This window comes from Coturnix japonica, chromosome 4, assembly GCF_054131305.1.
Source record: "Coturnix japonica strain WE chromosome 4, WE-NBRP24, whole genome shotgun sequence".
In the NCBI taxonomy this organism is placed as follows: domain Eukaryota; kingdom Metazoa; phylum Chordata; class Aves; order Galliformes; family Phasianidae; genus Coturnix; species Coturnix japonica.
Window position 1 is genome coordinate 21,297,926 of NC_140666.1, and position 23,190 is coordinate 21,321,115.

At 41.2% G+C, this 23,190-nt stretch overlaps 1 protein-coding gene across 11 annotated transcripts in view; it reads left to right on the forward strand.

Annotated features, from left to right (window-relative positions):
• The window catches only part of AMMECR1 (AMMECR nuclear protein 1), an 85,313-nt gene extending 62,421 nt beyond the window's left edge, over nt 1-22,892 (forward strand). For 3 of the 11 annotated variants that reach the window (XR_014945685.1, XM_085546213.1, XM_015860463.3), the window contains 4 exons: nt 12,096-12,210; nt 14,164-14,254; nt 15,461-15,557; nt 16,423-22,892. Coding sequence is in view for 3 of the 11 variants with exons in the window: in XM_085546213.1 (XP_085402339.1) it covers nt 12,096-12,210; nt 14,164-14,254; nt 15,461-15,557; nt 16,423-16,537 (418 nt within the window). In the remaining 8 variants the exon portion in view is untranslated. Of the gene's footprint in view, nt 1-12,068; nt 12,211-14,163; nt 14,369-15,460; nt 15,558-16,422 lie in introns of those variants that run through there. The other 8 variants (XR_014945686.1, XR_014945688.1, XR_014945682.1 and 5 more) reach the window with 7 other exon arrangements.
• Nucleotides 22,893-23,190: the final 298 nt, after the last annotated feature.

The following is a 23,190-nucleotide window of genomic DNA, read 5'->3' on the forward strand; positions in this document are numbered from 1 at the left end:
CAGCCCCAGCTCCCTCAGCCTCTCCTCATAGGGCTGATTTTCCAAGCCCTTCACAAGCCTCATTGCCTTTCTCTGGACCTGCTCCAGTTCCTCCATGTCCTTTTTGTACTGAGGTGCCCAAAACTGAACACAGTACTTGAGGTGAGTAGGATGACTTCCCTAGTCCTGCTCCCCACACCATTCCTGATACAAGCCAGGATGCCATTGGCCTTCTTGGTTGCCTGAGCGCACTGCTGGGTCATATTCAGCCAACTGTCCATCAGCACACCAAGGTCCCTTTCCATCAGGCAGTTTTCCAGCCACACCTCTCCTAGCCTGTAGGTTGGGGTTGGGGTTGTTGTGATCAAAATGCAGGACCTGACACTTGGTCCTATTGAAACTCATGCCTTTAACCTTGGCCTATCAATCCAGTCTATACAGCTCCCTCCATAGTGCCCTTCATCCCTCAGGCAGATCAACACTCCCTCCCAACTTGGTGTCATCTGCAAACTTACTGAGGGTGCACTCAATCCCCTCATCAAGATCATCAATGAAGATGTTAAATAGAAGCAGTCCCAGCACTGAGCCCTGTTGGACACTGCTTGTAACCGACCACCAACTGGATTCCACTCCATTGACCACAACTCTTTGGGCCCGGCCATCCAGCCAGTGCTTCGCCCAGCGGAGTCTCTGACTGTGTTCTCCTGAACTGTGGGGGGTTTAGTCTGCTCCCCAGCTGAGACTACCAGGTCAGAGTGTGGGGTACCCTGAGGATAACTGGTTTGACCTTTAAAGGCAGACATAAAGGAGGCATTCAGAACCTCTGCCTTTTCCTTATCCTCAGTGGTCACATTCCCAGCCTCATCCAGTAAAGAACGGAGATTCTCCTTAGTCCTCCTCTTACTGTCGATGTATTTGTAAAAGTTTCTTGTTCCTTTGACTTTGTTAAAGTGAACTGTTATACCCTTTCATTTTTTAGTGAGCTTTGAGTTGAGTAGATTTCATGTGGTTTGGATGGGGGAAAGGAAGAAAAAGCTCTTGGTTTTCAGAGCAGTACAACTTTTTGCTCCTTCCAGCTCAAGTAATTCTGATGGCTTACACTTGTGTGATACCATGAACTGTTAAAGCTGTCTGCAATATACAGGAAGTTTAGACACCAGCCTACCTGCTAGTAGATGTTTTGGTATTTCATTCCATAGCAAAAGCCAGATTAGACATACGTTCACAAAGGTACATTCAGGTGGTGTCAGTTCAGAGGACTTGTCTTTTTTGTAAGGAAAAGTTGCTGAAATTGATGTTTTAGGATAAAAATACATCTAGTGTTTGATGAAAAGATCAGCAGTTCCTCTTCTTGTATTCTGCTCAACTAAAGTGTGAGTTTAAAGCCAAAATGGACTGACTCAATTGTACACTTGCTGGAAGCAGCTTGAGTGACTGCATTTGAGGAGGAGACAAAGAAACAACCACATGCATACCACAGGGATTTTTAACAGCTAGGATTCTTATGGAAGACAGTGAAGAGCTTTTTCTGTTCCTTCTAGGCTGTTTATTTCCAGATGTTAGTACCCTACTGGCATACAGATAGCATGTTGGCTCTGCCATGAAGGGAGTGTGCTTATATTTATGAATGCACAGAAAGGTGAGGGGAAATGTTACTTTTCAATAACTGGAAGGTCAGTGCAGCCTCAGCCCTCTGACAGTATCACTGCTTTTCAGCAGAATTATTTTTACACGTTCTGTCAAGGAATTGCTTTGTTTCTGTTTCCAGAAGCTTCTACACAATTTGCAAGCTAGTTAGATGGCCCTTTCTCATCTCTGCTGAGGATGCATTCTGCAGTTTGCTCACTTAGCTAGAGAGGCTTTTTTTTTTCCTTTGACCTAGACTGCTAATCCCTCATTGCAAAGTGTGGCAGCTGTGCTTTGTCTGTGGAGGTCTCTGCACCACATGCAGCCTCATTTGTTTGAGCAACCCCCTCTTTGTGTTCAGCTTTTGCAGTTACTGAAAGGGTGACTTTCTGTTTTCTTGCTTCACCAACTTGATAGGGTTTTTTTGAAGCCTACACTATGTAAGTACTTCAGAAATGCTGCTTTACAAGAGCTGTTATGGGCAGTTTCACAAAGCTGTTTGAGTCGAGTATTCCTGCCATTCAGGAGGTGAACCATTTGTGAGCTGCGTTCTAGAAAAGGTGATGAAACCTAGTCCCATCTAAACGTTAAACACTTTAGATATGTTGAATTGTAGCTCTGATGGATGTAATTAAAAATGAACCACTTTTGTGCCTGTTTGGTATCCTCATTCAGCACTGGATGATCAAACTTCAGTTGTTCTTGGGATGGTTTGCTCAGTTAAACATTTTTAAATGTATGTGTAGCACTCTAAGATGTTCAAGTAGTTTAAAGCTAAGATAACTTGAGAACTAAACAGAATTATTTGCTCTTTTAGGCTTTTACTGTGGTGAATGGCAGAACTCCCATTGCCTTCAAAGGGAGAAGAATTTGTCTTGTATTTCGCTTAAGAGGACGTTATGTGAAATGTTTAATTAGCAAGCACAAATTTGGCATTTCAATTAATTTCTTAGTCAAATATATTCATGTTTATACTTGGAGTTCTAATGATCTTTTATTCTTTAGCTGAGCAGAATTTTCAAATGCATGTAATGCTGCCAAGTTAAACGCATTCCTTCACCGCTTATGTTACCATTTGTGAGGCTGCAGACAGAAGTAGTCCAACCTAACCTGAACCTTTTGCCTCTTCTTCGTTTCTGAACTTTCCATTGCATTCCAGCTTTGTTTTTCATTCGCTACTCAAAATCTGGTTTTGAGTGGAAAACACATGGAGAGCAACAGCTGGCAGACTTGGAATTGGATGTAATGTTTAGCTGAGTTTGCAAAGTCTCTGTTGCTTGGATATCTTGACCTTGGATGTAGTGATCTGTGACTGCCCCATCCAGTTACTTCTATAAGCTGATGCTGAGAGTGAAACCTCATATGAATATGATGTTTTTCCTTCTCAATTCAATTAGTACATATTCTGACATGCTTTTTTCTTTCCTTACTCTTAGCCCGATTGTGGGTAATTCCCTGATAACTGGTTTTTAACTATCGACCATAGAACATAGTTTCTGTATTTGTAATAAGCAGTATCAACATTGATACCATTGACTGTAGTACTTCCAGTGACTAAGTTGTATTGAGGATATTGAGTACTCTTTTGTTCCAGGCTTTCAAGTGTATGATGAGAATAAACTTTTATTATGTCACAGGAAATTGAGCATTCGTATGTTCATATAGTATTCCACGTTTAGGTATCATTGTGTTGCTGAGTTTAGGAACATGTATTTTTTCCATGTCTGCTGAAGAGGATGCTTTTGACGATGCATAAAGAGCCAGAAATGTTTTTATTAATTTCTGCTTTCTTCAAACTATGACTTGGGCACTTCTGTAGAGGTGAGCACTGAGCGTTGTACTGTCAGTCGATGACGTGCGGGTTGAGTTTAGCAGTACAGTGGCCCAAAGGATTTTGACTTCAGTATCTGCTCTGGGGTAACGAGGTCAGTATTGAGAATGCTGTTGAAGTTGTAAAGAATTGCAGGTGTAACTTAAGGATTTGAATGGTCACTAATACTCCAGATTGAGAGTTCTGTATCTAATTGAAAAGTTCACTCCTGTTAATTATCTAAACTTTGCCATCTGCTGGAGAGCCTGTTAGCAGCACTGCAATTGAGTCCAATTGGATCTTAGTTTTGGCTTGTCTTTTCTTTCATATGTTCACCATACAAAAGCCTGCACGCCAGCCCCTGGTCAGTTTTGCTATGCAATTTTTTAATGAGCATCTGGAGCGACAGTGGTAAACTTACTGTGTTATGTTGTGGGATTATTGTAAGTGCTGTGGGTTTGCCTTTGATGTGTATCAAAACAGGACACCTCCGTGGCAAGTGACACCCTTCAGCTTCCTCAGTCTTGGCCATAGGTATGACACACACGGTGTCATGCCTTTCTAAATTGCATGGTCCTCATTTATCCCAGCATGATAAAGATGTTGGGAGGGGTGAAGGAGAATATGGAACAGGCAGAAAAGAAGCCACCCTAATGAAGAAACTATGTGTGCAGCTGCTGCACCTTATGTGTGACTGCAGTCAGAAAGTGCTGTCAGTTGCAAAGCAATTCAGAATAGAAGCCACTGTTTTGTATGGATTTTCTAGCTCACTCTGTTCAGTTCTAGAAGTATGGAGTGCATTCTACATAGCAGTTCTGGCTTCTCGTGCTGGACCTGGTCAAATGCAAAATAATTGCATGCTTTGTGTTGTAATTTACTACAAAGCGTACTTCTCTACAACTTGCCTGATCTGGTATTATGGAGAGCTGCAATTCAGTATCCCTTTGTGAGCATGTACTTGCAACCTGCCAGCAAAGCTCTGCCTGCATCTTTTAAGTTAGGTTAATTTAAAATAAGAAAAACGTAGATTTTCGGTGTAATAGGATGTTTTACAGTAATGCAGAATGACTCCCCCACTCTCCGTGGGATTAAAGCAGTATGAGAAAAATGCAGAGTTCTGGCATCTTTGCTTTTTCTTTGCAGACAAGGAGAAAATTAATTCCTTTAGAACCACGAAAGCAGTGCAGAGATCTTTGGCTTCAAGGAAAAAAAATAAGAATGTTGAAGCCATAGAAACTTGACTCTTATAAATGTAACTGGGAAAATACAGTATTACTGGTTGTGAGGTCCTGTGCAGAGAGTGGCTGTCAGTGGCTCTGTCTCTGGATAGAGAGTTTCAGCAGTTGGCAGGAGGTGAACTACAGCACTTGTTCAGGAAAAAAACAAGGTTCTCAAAGCGTTATCAGCTGTACTGCAGTGGTTTGCTTTTTAGTTGTGGGTGGGCAGCACAACACACACACGTGTGTATGTTTAATGATATGCAGATCACACGAAACACCACTGGCAGCTGGTGGGGATTGTTAAGTTTGGTTAGGTTCTGTTATTACCAACAGCAGTCACTTCAGGTTTGTTCTTGACCATGGTCCATTGTGACACGGCTGGCACAGCACTGCTCTCAACACAAACCCCAGCTGGGCACCTCTGTCATCATACACAGATGTGATGCCATCCCATGGGGGGAGGGAGATGTGGTTGTTCCACAGGACTGATTCAGAGCCTTGTCTGTGGATTCTTGTAGCATGTCTCAGTGGCAGATTTAGATGAATGGCTCACCAATGGAGCAGTTAAGGTACGCATTGTTAGTTGTCTTTTAGATGAAGGTTATTGTTTTCCAAATCAAACCAACTGTCCTAATGGGTATCAGAATGTTGCTTTGTCTCCTCTTAACCTGGATGGCTGCAGCTGAACTGCTGGGAGCTTGAAGCCACTGAAAGGAGGAGAGGCAGATGGAGAGCTTTCCTGGCATACTTCAGTTTTCAGGAGTTAGAAAAATTGATTGAAGAGCCACAATGCCAGATCAGCATTTTATTGCTCCTACCTGAAAGACTGCAGTGCTGTGGTAATTAATTAGGCACAGTTATAGAACTGTTTCTGTGCAAAATGTCAGCAAGTGTTGGAGGGGGAAGGGGGGTTTGTTGTTTGTTTTTTTCCTCCCACTCTGGGGCTGCCACTTAGCAACGTGATGTGCAGGAAGTAGAAATGTTGTTCTTTCCCTTTCTGCCTCCCAGATGTGAGGGAGGGTTCAGGAAAAGCACAGAACACGGCATTCACTGTTGTTTTGTTTCCTGGAAATGTTGAAGTCCTTAAAAAAGAAAAAAGGAAATAAAGAAAGACAATGTAATTTGGAATGAATCACTCCTTGAAATCCATGCGAGTTGGCAAATCTCTCCCAGCTTAAGTCCTCTTTCAGCAGACAAGTGTGCTCGGCCCTGTTCTGGCTTAAAACTAATTGCATGTTGTGACACGGAAGCTGCTAAGGCTGTTAGGTTTGCTGATTTTGGTGACTTGCATAAGTGCTCTTCAGTTTCTTCTTTATTGAAGTTACTCAAGAAAAAGAAGTAAAAATCTCAAGTAACATCAGTGGTGTAACTCTGCAACGGGGCAAACTGTGAACGTTGCATTTTTTTCCTGAGATCCTGTCACTAAGTGTCTCTCGTTGCTGTTATCTAAAATGCAGTGAGTTTGCCACCTGTTCATTTCAGGACGCTTTAACTGAAGAGGCCCCTTGGGCTCAGTTTATCAGTGTAGGACCATTTATTTGTGAAAGGCATTTTCTAAGTTAGCTCTGCTAAACATATTCCTCTTGAAGAATGAAGGGTAACAGAACGACACTCGCAGAAAGGAATGAAAAGGATTTTCACCAGGTGGTTTATGAAGTCATTTACCTGCAGTGTAAAAGTAATGCCAACATATGGGAGAGCACAGTAGTTTGTAAAATACGCTCTTGAGCCTTTTGTTCATCACTGTGCTGACTGTGTTCAGGAAACTATTGTTTACTTCAGGTGCCATAAGTTACACTTTGTTTTATTTTGTGCTCTATATAGGAAACTGGATTAATTAAGAACAAACGGTCTGTACTAGAGTGAACTCCAAAACTAACGGATTTGTTTTAATTCATTTGCCTGAGTTCACCCATTCTGAGAGCAGTATCTCTACGCTGTAGGCTGAGCAGATTGTGAAAGGGAGGCTTCCACAGAAGGATTTTTAGGAGTCGGAGAACTTGGATTCTGTTCTTGGTTCTGTCTCTGATTCACTGTGTAAGCGTCCTAGATTGCGTGAGTCACTCAGTGTCTCTGCCTCATTTACACTTCCTATAAAAGGAGCTTGTTACTTACATCGTGCCCAATATTTGACTATTTCTTTTGCATCTTCTTCCACTGTGTTATGTTAAAGCTCCCAGAGTCATTTCCAATATTTACACAACTGTATCCAGTTTTGCGTAACCTCTACCCAGTTTGAGTCTTCCCACAGAAATAATTAATGAGAAATTTAACAATAGCTATGATTATATGATAATAAAATTGTAAGAATTTAATTCATTTAATGCCTTCATTTGTCCACGCATAAACCCCTCTTTTTGCAGTGCCTCCATGCTGGGAATCTTTACAGAAGCTTTACATTCAAACATGATGATTTTCACATGCCTCTAAATTGAGTAACCAGAGGTTCTCAAAGGTTGAGGCTGATTATTGTATCTCTTAGCATTTCTATACAGACGTTACAGCTGGAGAGAGCAGTTGTGAATTGTTCTCACCCACTCATACTGTTGTTTCAGATATTCTCATGGTACTTTAAGCAAGGTGTACTCCTAAGGAATATAAGCTTTAATTATATTGCCAATAAATATCACACTGCTGTTTGTAATTCGAAATAGATTAAACTGTGTCTTTACATCTTTTCAGTGTCTTTAAAGAGTTTGCAAACATTTTCTTACATTCCCAAGTACAAAGAGGAGTGGAGCATGAAACATGAACTTAGTGAAAACTTATTTCTGGAGAGCTTCTGGACAAACGAGCTTCATTTAAGCAGGAGCTGTGATGTGTATAGCACGGCTCAGCCCAAGGAAAAGTGGTTGCTGAGAGTACTTTGTGTTTTCTTGGCTGGCAATAGGTCTTGTCTTAGTAGGACACCCAAACCTTCATAAATCAAGTGTATTTAATGAGAAATGCTGTGCGTGTGTGCATGCATGTTGTGTCTAAAAATAGTTTTCTTTGAACAGGATTCAATTCTGACTTTGCCTGCTTTGCTTTTAACATGAAGCAGAACCCCATGTGGAAAAACTAATGTCATTTTATTGGCCAGCTAAAATTCCCTCTGCTTGGCACTGCTTCTTTTCAACTCCTCACAACCAAGTACTTCTAGTTAGTCAGCAGCAGGATATGTAAATTCATCCTGGGTATTAGGAAATAAAGAGCAGATGGTGTAGAAAATGTGGTTTTTTAATAGTGTTTTTTCCTTTAATGCTGCTTTTTTTTCTTTTAAGTTGAACTCTGCTTACTTTTTCCTACTTACTTTACTAATTATTTCCACTTACCTCTCCTTCATTCTAAGCTTAACAGAAAAAAAATGTGGAGTTCATTTTTTAAGCCTGATTCCTCATATACCTGTCCTTGCTGTCTATTTGAATTTCTAACCAAAGAATAGCAGAAGAATTTGGCATTGAGTAAGATGGTAAAATCATGATCTAGTAATGATTCTGTCAAAGAAACACAACAAAGTCTCTTCTGCTAATGAAGAATTGTCTACACACAGTTACGTAGAGAATTCATTCTGAGCAGCTCACACCAGTAATAAGTTTAAGGAAAGCGAGCGCGTGTTTTCTTGTCCCCCTGCTATGCTTGCTTTAAATGGGCCATCACAAATCATACTAACAGTAAAAGGGAGCTCAGAGTCTGAATTTACATACGTACCTCTTTGTAGAGTGTAAGAAGTGTATGATAAGTGCCGAACTGTTGTCTCTAGAAACTGAAATTCTTTTTCCACAGAACAGGAGCTACAAAAGTTAAAGCTCGTGCAAACTTTCTTATGCTGGGTAAGTGCTGAGACCTGCTGGCATTTCTGACCGTCTGTTAACCACTGCACACAGCTAAGCTCTCAGTGTGGACAGCTGCCTGTGAGGAAGTCTACTGGATGCCATCCACTTGTTGTGCTGAGGTCATCACAATAGTCAGTAGATGGTGACTTACCAGATATCCCCAAGATAAAATGAATAATTGCAGTCTTGAGGATTACAGGTGAATTCAGAAGTGAAACGTGTCTAATGACATCCATGTTTCCTGCTATCCACACATTCCGTTTTAAGCTGGTTGTCCAAAATCTGACCGGTTACAATTTTTGGTTACCTCCAGTCTCTCACGGGGACAAAGCTGTTCTGAATGGCAGAAACAAACTGTAACATGGATCTGGAGATGGGGAAAGGAGGAACATAATATTCTGTAGCAAGCAGTTGCGGTGGCATCCGAAACTTGAATTCCAGTCTCTGAGGGGTTTGTTCTGCAGGTGTCTCACTTGTTTGCAGCAGCAGCAGTGCTAACACTGGACCTGTGTGAAGATGTCCGTAGTGCTGTAGGCATTAGGGAACAAGTTCCCAGCAGGGTGTACAGACCATTAAAGCATCTTGCACTTCCGAAGGGATTGTCTCAGGTCTGGCTAAAGTGGCACTATCCTGTGGTAAGCAGTGCTGTAGGTATTGTGAGGTATGTGAAAGCAAGGCCTCGTGCCAGTTTTGAATTAGCGAATAATAGAATTAGCCAGTCAAGCTTACTAATAGCATGTGTCCGATGTGCTGTGCTACTCTGCTTTCACTAAAGTTCACTACTTTTGTTGGCTGTGTTTGCCTGAGGCTTTCTGCCTTTGTCTGCCTTTCAGCTTGCACTGTGTTCACAGGAAGGCTTTGTATCACAGCTCTTTATCAGTGTGCAAATTCATCATAAATCACCCATTTTATGTTTAATTATCGCTGCATTTGAGATGTGGCTTACATGCCGTGTATGATGTTTGTTTCTGTATAAGTACCTTAAATTAAGGGCGGCTCCCTGTCTAGCAATGCCAGTGCAGCAGAACCTCAGTGAGTGGGACCTTGCCTGGACTTCAGCTTGTGTGGTGATTGGGATCGGGCCTATCCCACAGCACACAGCCTTTGCTGCAGAACGTTTGAATTCACACATGCATTTTGGCAGCTTCAGGAAGGGGAAGTGAATGCTGGATAAACTTGAATCAAGCTGTGCCCAAAAAAGGGGGAAAAAAGCCTTTGCTGTCTTTCTGAAGGTTGTAAATTCTTACAGTAGGTGAAATGTTTTGCATGGTGAGATTGTCGCATACGTTATGAAAAACGGGGTTAAACAAGGATGGCATATCCATGCATGTTGTTGTTTTATGAGGTACCTGAACTTGTAGTTTGTTAATGAAATGCTGTTTGTCTCTTCGGGTGCTTCTCAGCGGTGTATCCAAATAGATTGGCGATGTGATAGAGGTAGAGTGTACCTCAGGGAAATGAGGAGTTTGCATGTAAACGAACTTGCAGCAGCAGCAGCAGATTCTGTTTGGATCACATTTTTGTTAATCAAAATATCAGAAGAAGGTTGGGGTTTCTGATGAAATTTCAGGAGTGTGTTTGCATGCACTTAGTAAATAAACTCATAGGGAGCTGTTAAGTGCTGAGATCCCATCTCTGGCTCCGATTTCCTAAGCTGGATTCCCACAGTATTCCAGGCAAGCACACCCTGGGTATTTATTGTGTTCTTGTATTTATCCCTTTTGCCATCTGCTGCTGGTTACTGTTTAGTGCTGAGCAAGATGGACTTCTGGTTTGAGCTATCCCTGTGTTCAGAGTGTCCTCCCTCTATGTGTTTTTCCTATGCGGAGAAATAAGAAGGCTGAATTAGCCGCTCATAATCTGTCTGTCTTCAGCTGTGGCCATGTAAGTAGATCCCTGATAACTCTGAAACACCAGGTAGCAGAGAAAGGTAACTGCCCCATTTCCCGCAGCTGCACAGCTGGCTTTGCAAATCCCATCAACAAAATCTTGGAGAAGGTCATCTTTGGTACAATCTTCAGTGAAGGTCATTACCTAAATATCATGGGCATTCTGCTTTCAATCCTGTCAGTGTTCCCAGTTCTTCACATGTCTGGCACTGTCCTACATAAGTAAGGGATTTATTTTGGTTAGTTACGTGTTGTCCCAGCATCTTTTCTCATTGTCTATAGCAGATTTGACTGGACCTGCCTAGAATTACTCCAAAATAGCGGGTAGAACAGACCTATCTTCTGTTCCCTAGTTTTACAGTGAATGTATCTCCGTAATGAAAATCTGGATTTCTTATCAATTTTATAATGTAAAAATATCAAGGTTTGGAGAAGAACCTCCATTAATTCCAGTACTACATTCTTTTTATCTTTGTAATTGTAGCATGTCTGAGAAGAATCCTGCTTTCCTCCCCACATCACCAAAAAAGAAGGGTTCTATTTTAATTCTTCAGTGGATGGCATTCAGTCAAGCTGGAATGCTATTTCTGGTTAAATGCTTTTGTTTGCTTTAATAAAGTTAGACCATTCTTTGCGTAACACAATGATATCAGCCATGGTCTGAAGGCCATGGACATGGCTGTAATTGTATTGGCCAACAGCAGCCACTGGCCGTGGGCCAAGCAAAAGGAGTAAGAACGATCGAGTTGTTATATGGAAACATGTGAAGAACTTGGTAGTTATTTAACAAGTCTCTTAATGATAGGCTCTCCTTACTTAACGAAAAGCTTAGTTGGCAGATCACTGTTTTTGTTGGAAGTGAGCGTGTTTATACTCATATGTCATATCTAAAATCCTAAGAAAACAAGAAGTGAAGGGATACCACATTTGCCTTAACCTCCCCTTTTCCAGCTGAACTGGTTCTTAACCAAACTTATGCAAGTAGGTTCTTAGTTGATCTGTTGGTGGTACTGCTTGCTGTCTGTTCATGCTTTGCTTTTCAAAGGATCCTGGAACACACAAAGAAGGTTTTTGCTGTTACTGAGTTCTGTCAATTAGATGTATGTTCATCCGTAGAACGGTACCTTAGCCTGAGGATTAATGTAGCTGTTTGCAAGCTTCCATGTTACTAATCATTACCTCTGCTTTGCAGAAAACCTTCAAGTCCTGTAGGTTTGCGAGGGTAGAACTCCTGGATGTTTTTACCTTTCTGTTAACCTTTGCCAGTAAGCATGAATATAGATGTATAATTTTTTTGTAGAATATTCTGCTTGATTGGATTTTTTTTTAACTGAAGAATTAAATTCCACAGTTTGTTGGCTGTATTACACCTTTGATTTTTGCAGGCTGTAAAATTTCCCCTCTGTATCATACAGTTCAACCTTTTTCTAAAGGGATTTGCTAAGTTGCAGGTAGTACAGCTATTGTTATACCTTTTCCATAATATCTGGTGGTTTGTTAGTAAGCAGCAGGAAGGAATGGCCCTCAGAGCTCCACCTGATGGGCCACCCAAGAAATCTGAAGCAAATGTCTAAGGAAAAGGTTGGGGATGTTGGTCAGTGTGTTACACTGACGGCTGGATTATCAGACTGGTCATCATTTCATCAGTTGTCGGGTTTGGGTGTTTTTTGAGTGATGCTTTTCAATCGAGTCAATAGATCTTTGAACTCTATTTAAAAAAAAAAAAAAGTATGAAATTGTGTTTTGTCTTCAACAGTGCCCTTAAAGATAGTCGTTTCCCCCCAATGACGAGGGATGAGCTGCCACGGCTTTTCTGCTCAGTGTCTCTACTCACTAACTTTGAAGATGTATGTGACTACATGGACTGGGAGGTAAGGATTTCACGCGTCTTGTAAGAAAACATCTTCAGTAATCATGAGCATCTGTAGCAGAACTCTCACTGCTTGAACCATCTGCATATATTCAGTGTAGTCTGTTTGGCTCTCTGTACGGATGGCTTTGTGTAATGATTGAAGGTGCTGTTTTGGTAGAACTGCCATTGCCTTGAAAGCTGGGGCCAAGATAATGGAATGTAGTCGATTCCATTTTTCTTCCTTTGCTTTCTGAACAAGTGACTTGCATGGAGAACACAAAGCCTTGATAGAGTGAGGCGGCATAACTGACAGCTCTTGTTTTCCTGTGCTCCTTATGCATGGAGCAGAATCTGTTCTATGTGACTGGTTCTAGGAAACCTGCATGTGTTCTCTGAGAGCAGTAGCATAAAAGCCACAGATTAAGAAGCTTTTAGAGTTACTTCTGGGAAGGTGTACTAATGGGAAGAAGTGTTATTCTGTATTCTTACATTCTTTCCCAAATTACTTGGTTTTAGATGCTTGCTTGGTAGTTAGTGTGGTGTTACTGTTGTAAGGCTGACGTTCATTTTTCCAAGTAAATTTGATTTTCCATCAATTACCTGCAGTAGCATTTGTTTCTGTGCCACATAACATACTTTATTAATGAAGTTTATCTCGCAAACTTGGTGATTCATGCCTCATTAATAGGTTCCATTTAAGCTCTTGGCTGTAACAGTCTGACACAACAGAGCAGCCATCTTCTTCTAATGGCAATAATCTCACGTCGTAGTGTAGATGAGATGAGTTTTCAGGAAGCCTTGAGCTGTGCCATGTTGATGTGATGCTTCTCAGGAAGAGGCAGGTTGTATCTTACAGCAGTCTGAAATAGCGTTCTTTTAATTTGATACCAGCCTTTTTCTGTTCTAATAAAAAGCCTTTCAAAACTGATATGGGCAAAGATGTGCAAAGGAGTGTTATAAGAATGAGATGTTTGGGACTTAAGTGCTATTCTTCATTTCCAGTGTTCTTAGAGCTGCAAAAACATACTCTGTTCTCATTTAGCAATAAACTAAGTAGTTTTTAGCCTCTAACACCATTTCTTTCTACTTTCATGCTCTTTAAGTTCATAATTGCATCATCTGAGTGTACAGATCTGAACTCTGTAGTGGTTATATATCCATTTTATGAAAGCTAAGTAATGAAATACATTAAAATTGGCAGCAGATTCAATATTCCAGCCTCTAATTAATTTTTCCTTTGTAAGGAGTGGTAGTTTCATGCAGAAAGCTCGTGGAGACTGTGGCCAAGACTTCTCCCATTTCTCCATGCTTATGTCTTATATAAAAGTCATAGACCTTAAAAAATAAAGTCTTAAAAGGAGCAAATATTAATTGACCGGGTGGTCATTAAGAGCTCTGTAGATGTCCCTTAGTTGTTTTTCCATTGTCACGTGGTTATGTTAAAAGCAGTTATTGATGGAGGAACTGTCAGAGTGTTTCTTATTAAATTTGGGGTTGAAAAACAAACACTATGGGAAATACCATCCGATAGCTTCTTAAATGTGAACTCTTCATTTCCTCATATAAAGTGGAGAACTTTGGGTTTATATAGAAATAACAATATTTTGTGCCTGAAAACAAAAATACCAGTTATTAATGTTTTGAACTCCAAAGCAGCTTCTTGTTGTTGTACCTTGAAACTGGCAGTTCTTAAATAATGCCCTGGAAAGGTGTCTGGCCTCTTTCTTTTTTGATAACTCCTGTATAAAATACTTCTACTGCCTTGAGATGAGTAGGTTGGGATTCCATAAAGGCATTCTGCCATACTGCTCTAGTAGCATGGAAAGGGAAACTGGAAGCTGAATGCTGTCCTTGTACATGAGCTTGCAAAATGGCATTAACCATCAAAAGGTTCACATGTCGAGCTTTATCATGTTAGAAATCTCTTGTATCTTTTTTTTAATGTACTAATAAAGTTGCCCATTTCTTGCAGGTGGGTGTACATGGCATTAGAATAGAATTCATCAATGAAAAAGGATCAAAACGCACCGCCACCTACCTACCGGAGGTTGCAAAGGAGCAAGGTCATTGTTGCACTTTATTTCATATGATCTGGTGAAGAATTTAAACATACGTATAAATCTAAAATGCAATATTTGACCTTGCACTGATGTCAGATGATGGAGCAATATTTAATTGTAAGAAAAGACTCTTCTATAAAATGCCAATTACGTGTCTGTCTCAATCCCCCTGTAGGGACTCAGTAAACTGTAGCTGTTCTGAAGCAAATATTAACCTTAGGGAAGGTGTAAGAAAATAAATCATGGAGGGGTGGCACAGTGCTGCTACCAAACTTCAGTTTGTTGGCCAAAAGCTGTTCATTTTCATGTAGTTGTTACTGTGTGATTTTGGGCATGTGAAAGCTCTGTTAATATACAGGCTGTCTGGACAATGCTCTTAACAGCTGCTTTATTCCCAGGTTTGCGGTGGTGGAGCTTTTCCCATTAGGTATTTGCTTCTAGTATTTAATCCCTGCTATGAACAGTGGCTTGTGGGCTTCGGGATGGGTGGGAACGGATTATTTTCATACTGAAAGTCCAAAGTACAGTCACTAAAGTAGCCATTTCAAGAGGAGGACAGACTTTGTGAATCAAAAAATGTACATATACAGTAGCTTTTGTTGAGCAGCTGTTTGTTGAGCCAAACAACTCACTGAAGTTTTTTCTCTTTGAGGCTTAAAAGTGTGTCTTGACCTTTTAAATTTTTCATTGCTACTCCTTCATTTTCCTTCTGGTGCACTAAGTAAGAGGAATGAAACCTTCATTAGCAGATAATAGATAATTTGGTTTCCCAGCGGTCACTTAAAAGCTCAGTTGCCCTCCAAGGCAGCTCTTTTCCTTTTGCATTCTAAGGTTGGCTGGTTACCAAAGGGTTCTTTTGTTAAGACCTTTGGTGATCACTTACACACTTGAAAATTCCAGCTTACACACTCAGAAAATTGCAGTTTTGTTTGTCACTGTCAGTCACCAGGATGGTGTGGGTCCACTCTTCAGAGTATTTCAACCACAAGATAACAATGCGTTGTTGGTAGAGCAAGCTTTATGCCCGGTGAAATGCTGCTCAGCATCTTTCCCACAGCTGTCTCCTGCACAGGAGAACGGCCCCTGTTTCATACATAACTTCTAGAGAGCAGTTGTGAACCACTATCACTGTGTATTATGCTGTGTTTTGGCAACATTATTCTTACTGCTGTAATGCTCATGATTTTTTACCACTGTGAAATTCAACAGGATGGGACCACATTCAAACCATAGATTCCTTATTGAGGAAAGGAGGCTACAAAGCTCCGATCACTAATGAATTCAGGAAAACCATAAAGCTAACCAGGTATGCATTGCGGGGATACTCCAGATAAGCCCTGTTGGCTTGGTTTTAGTGTGATGAGTTCATTTCTTGGTAAGTGGTTGTTTCAAATGTTAGCAGTAAGCTTTCCTGTATGTATTATTAATATTTTCTTTCTTTTCACAACAGGAATACAGACTTCTGAGAATATCTGTGCCTTGCTTTAAATACAGTAGGGATTACAGGCACTAAGAAAGGAAGAAAGGGCTGCTAAGTAGCTTGCAACATATATACCAGGGAGTATAGATATATATATGTAAATATTGTTTCATAACTCTAAGAAATCCTTGCAGCGTATCAGCTCTGCAGCTTTACAGTTTGCTCATTGGCTGCAATAGATCTCAGGGGTCTGTTATTAAGGGGGATTACTTGCCATTGTCACGTTGTATTTGAGCAGTTGGTGCTGTAGGCCGAGCAGTGCCCTGAGCTGCTCATCTGAGTGGGTGCTGGGGCTTTTCCCTCCTGCAGAGCAGTGGCTTCATCTCCTAACAGGTGCTGGGCATGCAACTGGGGAGCTGATCTGACAGGTGGTGCACTGGCTTGACTGCATCCGGTACTCTAGGAAGGAAGATATAAGTGCAGTGCTTTATTTCATCCTCAGACACTGTTGTATATTGTGTGCCTGTTATAACGCTTATTTAATGTAATGTACTCATGAGAGCTCATTAGCAGGTCGGATCCAGAATGTTATAGAATGGGCCACAGATGTTCCACCTATTATGTTGTAGCTGTGCGGTGAAAGGTGGAAGATTAGATGTCAATAGGAAACATACAACTAGCACCATATTTTTAGTGCTGCTCATAGATGCCCAATGAACGTTCTTTAATTTGCTTCTTTGCTCTTTCCTAGGTACCGTAGTGAGAAGATGACCATGAGCTACACAGAGTACCTTGCCCACCGTCAGCATCATCACTTCCAAAATGGCATTGGGCACCCCCTTCCACCATACAACCATTATTCCTGACACTGAGCCGCATGACCAGTCACTGGACCTCTCTGCAGACCTCTTCCCAGGAGACCCTGCCCCTTCTTGGTCTAGCTATCTCTATTACTGTACCATTTTATGATGATAGTTTCCGTTGCCATTTTGAGGCTTCTCCATAGTTGGTTAAGCTCATTGTGGCAACGGGAGGGAAAACTGCGTTATTACAAAGATCCCATACTTTTTTATTGAATCACTGCAGATTTTTTTGCAGCATATATAGCCCTTGGGTTTTTTATGAAATGTTAAATTTCTACTTCATTAGCATTGAATTATATCAGTCAAGACTTTCTGTGACTGTGGATGGAAGGAAGAGTTTAAGGATTACAATTAGGGATTCTTTGCTCAGAAAAAAGAGAAAGAAAAAAAGGCACTCATGGCTTTTTCATTAATAGCTCTGTCAGGGAATGAAACATATCAGATTCAGGTATTATATTAGACAATGAATAGCATTTTCTTAACCTTCTTAATAGTAGTCTGTGGTACAATATTTCATAGACATTCTTCTTCCCTTTGAGCTTTTCCGTGAGCTCCGTGCCATGGTTGAGCAAAGAGCTCGTGGAAAACAAAAGAAACACAGGGAAGAAGAAACTCTGAAATATGGAAAAAGGACCTGGCCACTTGGGAGGAACATGGGAATGCTGTCAGGACCTGCAGGGATGCGGCGAGGAAGGCTAAGGCCCACTTGGAGTTAAATCTGGTGAGGGAGGTCAGGGACATCAAGAAAAGTTGTGGGAATTGTTTTGTTTTTTTTCCAGTATCTCAGTAGCAAAAGGAAAACTAGGGAAAATGTGGGCCCTGCTGCTTAGTGAGGTGGGTGCCCTGGTAACAGGGGATGTTGAGAAGGTGGAGATGCTGAACACCTTCTTTGCTTCAGTCTTTACTAATTAGACTGTCCCGCTGGAACCTCAGACCAAGGAGCTAAGAGAGTCTGGAGAAAGGAGGACTTCCCCTCGGTCCAGGAGGATCATGTCAGAGATCATCTAGGCAACCTTGACTCACACAAATCCACTGATCTCAATGGGATGCACCCACAAGTGCTGAGGAAGCTGGCAGAAGTGATTGCCAAACCACTATTGGAGAATGGGAAAGGTGCCCAAAGACTGGAGGACAACCAGTGCCACTCCAGCCTTCAAAAAGGATGAGAAGGAGCTGGGAAACTACAGGTCAGTTGGCATCACCTCTGTCCCCGGAAAGGTGATGGAACAGCTTGTTCTGGATGTCATCACCAAGCACGCAGAAGAGAAGGTGGTTATCTGGAGTAGTCAGTGTGGATTCACCAAGAGGAAATCATGCTTGACCAACTTGGTAGACTTCTGTGATATCATCGCCAGCTGGGTAGATGAGGGAGACTGATTGACTTCAGCCAGGCTTTAGACAAGACTGTGCAGCCATTCAGCAGGACATTACAGGTTGGCGATTTGGGCAGAGAAGAACCTGATGAACTTTAGGAAGAGCAAGTGTAGGGTCCTGTTTCTGGGAAGGAATGACTCCTTGCATCAGTAGAGGTTTAGGGGCCAGCTTGCTGGAAAGGTGTTCTAAAGAGAAGGAGCTGAGTGCTGGCTGTGAGGCAGCAGTGTGCCCTTGTGGCCAGGAAGGCCAACTTTATCTTGGGGTGTGTTACAAAGAACATGGCCAGCAGATCGAGGAGCTGATCCTCCCCCCACTTCTCTGCCCTGGTGAGGCCACATCTGAAGCACAGTGTCCAGTTCTGGGCTCCCCAGTTCAAGATATCTTCTAGAGAGAGTTGGAGAAGGGCCACAAAGATGAAAAAGGGCTGGGAGCATCTCCTGTGCGAGGAGAGGCTGAGAGACCTGGGGCTGTTCAGTCTGGAGAAGGGAATGCTGAGAGGGGATCTCAGCACTGTTTATAAATATCTAAAGTGTAGGAGTCAAATGGATGAGGACAGGCTCTGTTCAGTGACGTGCAGCAATAGAACAGGGGACACTGGGCAAAAAAACTGGAACACAGGAAGTTTCATAACAAACATGAGGAAGAACTTCACTACTTTGAGAATAACAGAGCACTGGAGCAGGCTGCCCAGAAAGGTGGTGGAGTTTCAATTTCTGGATTCAATATTCTGATTCAATATTCAAGACCCACCTGGATGCCTTCCTATGTGATCTGCTTTAGGGAACCTGCTTTAGCAGGGGATTGGACTGCATGATGTCCAGAGGTTCCTTCCAGCCCCTAGAATTATGTGATTCTGTAACAGTATCTCACCCCTGCAGTAAAGATTTACTGTAGCTATATATGTAGGTTGCTCTGAAAATAATGCCTCCTATTAATTTACATGGAAACTACAACAGGTACAAAGAGCACAGTAACACTACTTGATAGAGAAAATGCTCAGCTACAGAACACTATTTTTCAACGCAGTCATCACCGTTAGCAGAGACTGCCCTTCTGCTGCCATCTGTCACACAGCAACAAAACATAACAGATTATTTATTGGTGGGAACGTTCAGTCTCTGCTGCCATCCCACCAACAACTGCCTCTGATTTTGTGGGCCAACATCATAAAGTAGGAGGCATTACTTTCAGAGCAGCCCTTGTACATGACCTCCAGCTCCAGCACACAGCCATAATTTGAAGGTTCGTATAAAAATGCTTTTCTGGATATGAAAAAGCAATTAAGCGTAATAAGAGGTGAGCAGCGTGCTCAGAATCATGTGGTCTAATTGAAAGTGTGTGACGTAACTCAGTAGGATACCTTTATCTCCTGTTCTGCTCCAGAAGCTGAGGGCAGCCCAGCACTGTCAAGCCTCCTCCTCATCATGCATTTGTAATGAGACAATGCCTTTCTGATGATCTCAAATTAGAAGTCACGTTTGTTTTTAGAACCAGATTGGTGAGTAGCGGATGTCATGTTAGGGAGAAAATGGATTTAGATTTTAGTGCCTTTGACTATGACATGGTTATACTTGCATATAAAATTCATAGAAAAAATATAGCAAACGCACCAGACGTTCCAGCAATCTACATTGAGTTCTGTGCTGCTCTGGTGTCAGGTTTTGGGGGATTTTATAAAGTGAGATATTTTTCATTTTCTTTTGTTTTTGGTGGGGTTTTTTTAGCTTATTTTAGAAAACAAAAATCCCTGTTTTGTTCTTGCTTGTGCTTTTGAATTGGTGGGGTTTTATCAAGTCATGAATAGCTGGGTACCTTGTTGAAAAAAAAAAGAGATAGTGTTGTGCAAGAGCACAGGACAAGTATGCCATAATTTGTACATGTTTCCATGTATCACAGGAATAGTACTTGAGAGCTGTAAGTACTTTATAATGACTCTCCACAAGGTAGGGGAAAGAAAACTGATGAGAACTTCTAACAAGTGTAGAAATAGGACTTTTTAAGCAGTGTGCGTGGTGTGGTTGTAGGCTGGGAGCTGCCTCCTCGCTCACGTGCCTGTAGAACGCCCACCAATACCCGCTGTAGTTCAGTGCATGTTTTAGGGGACTCCACATCCCATCTGGTATGGAAAAGACCTTCCTCATATGGGCGAGTCAATTACGGTAAGCAGAAATTGCAGTTGTTATTTCGAATAAGGAGCGTTTTTAAAAATCCATATAGCACTCAGATAAATGAAGATCAAGTTCAGATATGGATAAATGATCCCTCATGTGAGAAACGCCACTTAATGTGAGCGGAGGTTCTTGTAGAAGGTCTTTTGTGTTCCTTCATCCACAGCATCCGATGTCCAAATATTTCCATTTTCAGTTGTGATGCCTTAATTTCTAAGCAGAGGGCCTGAAGCGTCAGGAGCCAAGAGGTGCCAGGCAGACGCTGCAGAAACTAATAGATGTTTATACAGAGGCTATTTTGGATGATATTGTTGTCTTGTTTCTACTTGGGGGGAGCGGTTTAAAATGGGTTTGTCTTCAAGTGGAAGCTGTGAACCGGTGGCTGCCCAAGAGGTGTTTTGGTTCTGTTTTTTTTTTTCCTTGCCCTTATAGGGAAACTGAGCACAAACTGAATCATTCTGCTGCAAAAAACAAACAAGCAAAACACAAAGTCATCCCACCCTGTCTTTAGCCGTCATCTCGTTGCAGACGCTCCCAGCGCTGCCTGAGCTCATCGTTAGAAGTTTTTTTAAGCAGATCTATTATATATAGAAATATATATGTATTGAAAGGTGCTAATCAACCTCAAGCAGGTCACGTGACTGGTCATGCGGATCTAAAAATCATATCAGATTTTTTTAAGAAATCTTCGATATATGCAGATGTTATACAGAATTTCTTACCAGTGTAATAATAATATACTGATGAATAAACAATCCTGCGGGTTTTTAAGGACAAGGTCAGCAATACTCCCCCACCATGGCTTGGGGGGGAAAGGATAGTTTTGTCTCCTTTTTGTATACAGCATAATGCACAATGCATTTTTGTCTATCTATCTCTTAGTAGCCGTCGCTTACAGATATGGTTAAAAGGGTGTTATACAAACTGTAAAGGTGTGCTTTCAACACGACTTAACGCCAGGCCCTTCTGGACCAGAGTTTTGTATCACTAATTAAAAAAAGCTGTTACGAAGTTCTGCGGTCAATCAGGTTGTATGGTATTTTTTTGTAGAGAAGATTGGAATAATCTGTTTATCGACAGTGTTTGTAGGGCACCTACCTCCTCAGCACAAGACCGAGTGCTGAGAATACTGCGGATTGCTTCTAATTGTGGGGTTACCTGTACGAAACATGCAGTTCACTGTGACACAGTGGCACAGAATAGGTCTGTTGGCCTAAAGCGAATCGACAATTGCTTTCACAGTTGCCATTCTCTCATAGTTATCACTCTGTATTGCTGGATTTAGATGTATTTGTATTGTTGTTTTGGTTTTTTTTTTAATTTGGGGGCACTTCATAAGAAGTGAAGGTACAACCAGGTAGCTGATTTCACTCTTTAAGTTGGAATGCTGATCTTTGATAAGCACTAAATCCATTTGCCTTATTCCTTGAATATTTTTATTATTTTTTTTTTTTTAAATTATTCTTGTGCTTAACTTTTCTCAAGTCCCCCCTTCTGTAAACAAAGTGAGGCAGCAGAACCCCAGCCTGGCATCAGGCTGTTGCGTAGCCGTGCCTCAAGTGGCCTTCCTTCCTCCTGGACCGCTGCAGCACCGACTGACCTGGCACCATCTCAGCCCCAACGCTGGTCCCAGCAGGGGGAGGGCACCTGAGAGTTCTGACCTCAGATACGATCCTAAGAGAGTCGAATCCCATTTGCACACCCTGGCGTTTGTATACGGACCTCTTTACTTGTCTTCAAAATGTGCGGGTTTTTAAAGTCGTTGTCTGGAGTAGGTTACATCTCTCATGTGTGTTAGACCGAACCAAAGAAGCCTCCAGCCATGCCCAGATGCTGCTCCTGAAGCCTGCCTTCCAGTCCTTGCAAAAGCCCCGCAGGATTAAATGTGTTAATTTTTTTATTTTTGTACAGTTTCTAACTGATTTTTGCTAGTGATGTTAATTGAATTAAGTTTATTTGGGGGAGTCCGAGGACCTCCATTGAAATAAACCGGTGACTTTTCCTTTTATGTTAAAAAAAAAAGAAAAAGAAAAAGGAAATTAAAAAAAAAAAAAGGAAAAAAAAAAAAAAAGAAAAAAAAAAAAGAAACCCAAAGTGTGCCTCTAAGATTTAAAGGGTTTCTGGTTACATTTATTCTTAAGACCAGCAATGATTCTTTATATAGAAAGATATGTTTTCCTCGTTTTTTATTACTGTTCAATAAAAAAAAACAAAGACCTCTTTCTTTGCTCTGGACCCAGTAATTGCGCTGGTACATAAACGCACTGAGAAAAACAAACTTTTGTTTGAGACTTTTGTAACAACTTCTGACTGTTTTTGTATATCAACGTTGATTCTTTTCCAAATATTTGGATCTACTTTCTTAAGTTATTTTAGCTTTTTATATGTTACGAAAAAGAAAACCTTTAAATTGCTCACCAGCATCCTGAGTTATCTAATGCCGTGGTGACACACAGTGGGCTTGGAGCTGCCTGGAGTAGCTGACAAGGCCTCTCTTTTTCTTCCTTTCTTAGTAACTTGATTGATGACGAATTATATCACAGATTACCCGAACCCCTTCCTTTATAACCGGATCCTCCTTCCTTCCACATTTAATTGCTATTAGTGTGAAGAAACTGTTGAAATGGGCATTTTAATATAAGTATGGCTTAAAAAAAATTTAAAAAAAAGATAAAAAGAGGAAAAAGAAAAAAAAACATTATATAGAAGGTTATCTGTGGGTCTGTGAGATATGGCTGTGGAAAGATATTGTAGTAGTTTTAACACTATTGTTATTACCTTTTAAATCATTTACCCAATAAAATAAGGAAAAAGAATCACCATTTCTTTTTACGTTTCTCTGCTTGATCGCGTGGCTTTGTCAGTTGATTGCTTTTCTTTTTTCTTTTAATGTAAGCATTCACAATTAGTGAATCACTAATTCACTAATAACTGTTATTTATAACTGATAACAGGGTTATCACAGAACAAAAACCAAACTAACCAAACAGTACCAAATATTAGGGCTATGTCAAAGAGGGCAGTTGGGTTATCCTTCCATTCAGCATTATTGCAGTGTACTTACGTGTCCTTACAATTACAGCCAGAAGCTTTTCAGAAAGGCAGTAATGATGG